Source organism: Hippopotamus amphibius, chromosome 1 (assembly GCF_030028045.1).
Source record: "Hippopotamus amphibius kiboko isolate mHipAmp2 chromosome 1, mHipAmp2.hap2, whole genome shotgun sequence".
Lineage (NCBI taxonomy): Eukaryota > Metazoa > Chordata > Mammalia > Artiodactyla > Hippopotamidae > Hippopotamus > Hippopotamus amphibius.
In genome coordinates this window covers 39114170-39120169 of record NC_080186.1, presented here as the reverse complement: position 1 = coordinate 39120169, position 6000 = coordinate 39114170, and the positions used below count along the sequence as shown (strand labels likewise).

The following is a 6000-nucleotide window of genomic DNA, read 5'->3' as shown; positions in this document are numbered from 1 at the left end:
TGAAGAATGAATGGGATGGCAGGAGTCCCATAAGAGTCTGAGCCCTGGTGATGGCCTGGAGCTGGTATGGCTGACATAGGACGTAAGGGTAGGTACCAGAAATTCAAGGTCGTCCTTCAGCTCTCCCCAGAACAGGAAAGATGGTGACCAGCAGAACTTAGCTACGGTTCAGGATTAACATCGCAATCAAAATAAACACACCCTTTCAAAGGAAAACAGACTTGAATCTAAGAGAGTACTTACACTTAAGTCAGAGATGAAGAAATAAAGGGATAAGTGATGAGGACCATTTTTACCTTTTCCTTTGGTACGCAATAAATGAACTTCTTTTCTTTCATTTAAAAAAACTGCTTACAATTAAGGAGTACTTAATTAAGCTGAAGTATGCAAGTGGGCTAGGGAGAATTGCATGAATGAAGTTAGCCATCTGAAGGTCTATCCACACCACAGTGTTAGTTTTAGATAAAAAACTCTTGGAAGGCAGAATATGTGTTTACAGTACTATGGCTTGTGCAATTAGTATGTGTTCACAGATGAAGGACCAGACCTCCAGGGAAAAGATGCTGACCTTGTCTGGCCAATACTGTCAGCCACTATTATCTCCAGGGACTACTGGAATGTCAGGCAACCACTTAAATTACATGGACAAAGCTACAAGCCCACAAAATATTTGCATCCTTGATACACTCTGCCTGCTGCCAATTTCCCCCTCAAAGAGACAAGCAATTGATGCTGCAGGCCAGTAATGAATCAGGCTACTTGTGCTTCAATCCGGATTACTTCTTGAAGGAACAGGATAAAGTCATGCTTTCTGCTTAATTCAAGATGCACAAACATAGTACACAGAACAGAAAATTCTCTTGGATCCTGAACTCTGCTTTTGCCCTGTGAAGACCCACATGTTAAATATGATACTTCTTGATCTTCAATATGCTTCAGAAAATAGAAATCTGAACCAGCAGACAGCAACGGCCATAGCACAAAATTTATTGGGATTACTCACTAAGTATTGATAATTCATACGCATCCAACATCACTGAATGAAAATAATGTTAATTAATTTTTTAAAAACAGCAAGGCTTCCACTGGGGTCTTTTTAAAGTCAAAAACTTTTTGATGACTGTATCTTTAATAAGTGGAATGACCAAACTAGTGAAATCAGAGGTATCTCAATCAACTCCTAAACTCAACATTGCCAACATGCTTTTCTACTTAAAAAGCAAACAAAAAACAAAGCCTCATAATTCAGTAATTACTCTGTTTCTGGGTTTTTGCTCTAAAATGCCACAGAAAGATATTTGATGAAAAGGGAGCAAAGCAACTAGTCTCAGCAGTATTCTTAAAAACCTTAGGTTTGCTTTCACAATGTCAATATAAATATTCAGAACCCCATCTGATGGATTTCTTCACTCACGTGAGTAGAAATGTTCTCAAAATTGTCGTCTTTACTCTTGCTTCATACTACAGCGGTTTGACTGAACTACCAGTAAAATCCCTCGGTACTGGCTAGACTAAATCACTAGATAAGAATTCATTACAATCTCTTCCAAGAAATCAAGATAATCTTAACACAGATTTTAGTGGCTGTTACAGTACTTACGGATACTTTGTTTTCTATGGCGAGTATGTTGAAAATTCATCACTAATAAGTGAATTTCATAACACACAGAAATAAATAAATCTATCACAATATAAGAACATCCATAAATCGCCCTCACTATTCCAACGACTTTAAATATAAAATCTAATTATACAAAGTCAAAATACCTTGCCCAATTTAACCCTGTATACCAACAGCATAAGTGCTGAAAATGAGAACTATTTTAATAAATCTCATATTAAGAGCCTTGGATACCACTTTGCACTAGTGATGGCAGAAAAAGATCAGGAGAAAAATTTTCCAGAGATTTTTAAAGGAAGAATGAATTTAAGAGAAAATTCCTTTGGACTTGATAGCTTTTTGAAAATTCTGTACCTTTTAATACTTCAACATGATGCCAAAAAAAAAAGAATTTACTGAATACAAGTAGCCAGGAAGGGAATCAAACATTTACAAGATAAATTTATTATTTTTCTGACCAAAGTGCAATGATTTTTAAATCTTCTTCAACAACTATGAAAAAAGTCTTCAAGAAAATAAAATACAAATGGGAAATTTAACCATTAGATTTCTTCTGCTTTGTGCTAACCCTATGCTTAGTCTAAAAAACAAACAAACAAAAAAACTTTGAAGTATTACTAAAACACTAACCAAATCATTTTACCATAAATCTAAGTACATGCATTTCAAGGTTCCACTGCTAAGAATTTTAAGATCAGTTTAATTATTAACAACATTATATAATAAAGCAAAAGGGAACACATGTCGTTACATGTGATCCTTGCCCTTTACCCTCAGATTTATGTCAGAATAAGGCTGACAATTCCACCAGGCTCTGAACCCCCAGTGCCCCCATCCCAACCCCTGGAAGCAAAGACTATGCCTTGTCACACAACTTGTACATGTTGTAGTAAAACAAAGCCTAAAGTTTTCTTACCTTTCTATAGGAAATGGTCAGTTATTTGATAAATAATAAAACACATAAAGGAATTTCTTTCATGAGTTTGTTTACCAAACACATTGTGCAAGAACTGACTACACAAAAGGTTCCTTTGGAATTTGGTCCATAAATTCACTTATCAGGTTGGACATTTAAAACCTGTAAAAGAATACGTGGGGAATCCCTATTCCAAACATGCTGTAATTACTAAAGGGATATACATATATACTAAAAAGTTTTGCTCACAGAGGTACAAACTATAAAAGGATATTCTTTTTGAATAAAAACTAAGAACTAGCTAACACCCTTCTTTGTTTTGTGAGCACCACAGCTAATGTGAATTTAGACTCAAATTCACTGTCTACTCCTGTGACCAAAAAAAAATAAAAAAATTTTTTAAAAATTGAAGATAAAACATTTAATTTGTCTTACTACATACTTTCCAGCCATTAACTGAAATGTAATTATGAAAGATTAAAACTGCCTTAAAAAGGGGTTGTGATAGCAGCTATCAAAGCAATATTCAAGCATGATTTCAAGGATGCTTTCAGAAAGGTTTAGAGTTAGCCTTCTTTGTCAAAAATCTTCACAACTTCATCAAAAACCTGTAAAGGAAAAAGATACTCATAATAACTAAAAGGCAGATAGTGTTAAAATACCATATGGCTAAATTCCTGTTAAAATGGCCAATTTTACATTAATTTTCAAAATGGATCATTAAAAAAACACATTATAATTTCTTAGTTTCATCTATTCTACATTAGACAATAGTACAATACCATAAATAATACATATACAATTATGAACATGTTGCTTCAATTTTATTAGTGCTTTTAAAGACAAAACAAACTTCTTGATAGGCTACCAAAAATATGATAAAAAGTAAACAGGCTGGGCTTCCTAGGTGGCGCAGTGGTTAAGAATCCGCCTGCCAATGCAGGGAACATGGGTTCGATCCCTGCTCCAGGAAGATCCCACATGCCGCGGAGCAGCTAAGCCCGTGTGCCACAACTGTTGAGCCTGCGCTTTAGAGCCCGTGAGCCACAACTATCGAGCCCATGTGCTGCACCTACTGAAGCCCACGTGCCTAGAGCCCATGCTCTGCAACAAGAGAAGCCACGGCAATGAGGAGCCCGTGCACCAAAACGAAGAGTAGCCCCCACTCACCACAACTAAAAGAAAGCCCGTGCACAGCAAAAAAGACCCAACACAGCCAATAAAATAAATAAACAAATTAATTAATTAAAAAAAAACTCAATAAAAAAAAAGACAAATAACCCAATTGAAAAAAAAAAAAAAAAAGTAAACGGGCTTCCTAGGTGGCACAGTGGTTAAGAATCCTCCTGCCAATGTAGGGCACACAGGTTCAATCCCTGCTCCAGGAAGATCCCACATGCCGTGGAACAACTAAGCCCGTGCGCCACAACTACTGAGCCTGTGCTTTAGAGCCCGTGAGCCACAACTATTGAGCCCATGTGCCGCAACTACTGAAGCCCACACGCCTAGAGCCTGTGCTCCGCAACAAGGGAAGCCATGGCAACGAGGAGCCCGTGCACCACAACAAAGAGTAGCCCCCACTCGCCACAACTAGGGAAAGCCCGTATGCAGCAATGAAGACCCTACACAGCCAATAGATAAATAAATTCATTAATTAATTAAAATAAAGTAAACCAAAGTGGTTTATCTTCCTAGTTCTGATTCTAAAACAGTAAGTCTTCCGATATATTATCTCAGCTCTATAGGAAGGGGCCATGGACCAAAAAACCAAAAATGACTATATGATAAAAGGTCCAGAGGAAGACGAGTCACAGAATCAGGGAAAGATTGGGTGAATTTAAGAGACACTAGAAGCAGTGGCTGGGCACTGAGAGCTTGCAAACCACAGTACAGAGACCAATGATTCATGAAGGAAGCAACAAGTGTTGAGTCATGGAAACCCTGCACCTCTGGAGCTACATGGAAGCTACATCTCTTCCTCTGTGACGGAAGAGATGAAAGCAACCTGGGGCTCTTCAGCTAGATGATTTGCCATTCATGTTACAGATTTTTTTTAAATGATCATGGTCCAAATCACTGTTCTGAAAATGCCAATTTTCCAGTGCTCGAGAAAAGACGTTTGGAATTAATAAACCACCCACTTCTTAGAAAGAACAAGTCTGAAATTGTAAAATCCATTTTAGACTCTATTCAAAAAGGAGAAATACACCAGAAACTAACACAATATTGTAAATCAATAAAGTACACATACTTCAATTCAAGAAAAGAAAAAGCCTAATTTTTCATTCAGTCTCCAGTGTTTTGAAAAGCAAAATAATCTGCCGTAGTATTTCTTTTTCTCCTGTATACCGCTCCTCTCCCTGCCCCAAATCACATTTTTACTTTACTTTTAGGCAGGCTAGGAATACTCACTTCATCAACAGATCTAGAAGCATCTATTTTCTTGACTTTCCCCATTTCTTCATATAAGTCGATAATTGGCTTTGTTGACTGAAGATAGGTTTGAATTCTGCAAAAGAAGCAAATATTGCAAGGTTCTAAGCATACTTCTCTCCCCAGTTATAGGATAGATCAGGGGACAATACAGAATAAACCCAATTGACTCCCTCCCTTACCATCTTTTTAGACAAGCCATTCTACATATTTAAGCATGACATTTTCTTTTTCTGGACCAAAATGGGGCAAGTGTTTAATCTATTATTCAAGTTCCAAACTGAGACACGGTGGCTATGTGTAAAAAATGCAAAGTACCTCTTTTCCAAGCTCTCTCTGTTGTCATCACTTCTACCACTACTCTTTCCCCTCTCAAGACATCGTTCAATACAGATCTAAACAGACAAATATATAAAAAGTTATTTTTAAAAAGATAGGAATTTGCCAGTCTTTTAAACCTGGAAAGAAAAGTTTAAAGAGATTACCAACAAAATCCTGCATTAAACCCAATGTGTCTAATTCATTAATCAACATGCAAAGTTGAAACATGTGGTTCAATTTATGTAAACTAGGTTAAATAAGTACAGAGCATAATAAGAATTCATTCATGACTCAGTTTTTCCTGTGTATTTTCTTTCAAACCGCAATAAAAAGATGATCTCTATGTGTATGGTTCCATCTAGGATATATTATTAACTTATTAGGTATGAATTACATGCCTCAGACTTTGTTCCGTTTTTGCTTACTTTTTGAAAATTCCATAAATATCCGAATATTTGAGTCAACATATTTGCATTTGAATAAAGTATCCCTTGTTAATCGTGAATAAACATTCCTTAGTTATAAAGCTGCGGTAACATTCTAAAATTAACTTTGAAGAATAAGTGAAAACATATTTTTTGGGGGTTGGAAAAAGAGAGCTACATTTTAAAACAACTGGAAGGCTGCAGCAAGTCTCTCCACCACAGGCACATTTGCAATTCAACCTAAGAATAGTCAACCTCCTTCAAGGCAGTATTGCTGATTCTTA

General features: G+C 36.5%; 1 protein-coding gene across 2 annotated transcripts in view; it reads right to left on the bottom strand.

The window, feature by feature from the left end:
- Positions 1-2038: 2038 nt before the first annotated feature.
- Positions 2039-6000, bottom strand: part of CMPK1 (cytidine/uridine monophosphate kinase 1) — a 30297-nt gene continuing 26335 nt past the window's right edge. For both annotated transcript variants that reach the window (XM_057710140.1, XM_057710146.1), the window contains exons 4-6: positions 5289-5365; positions 4950-5046; positions 2039-3145 (exon numbers count right to left, since the gene is read on the bottom strand). In XM_057710140.1, the coding sequence (XP_057566123.1) occupies positions 3104-3145; positions 4950-5046; positions 5289-5365 (216 nt within the window). In that variant the 3' untranslated portion in view covers positions 2039-3103. The remainder of the gene's footprint in view (positions 3146-4949; positions 5047-5288; positions 5366-6000) is intronic.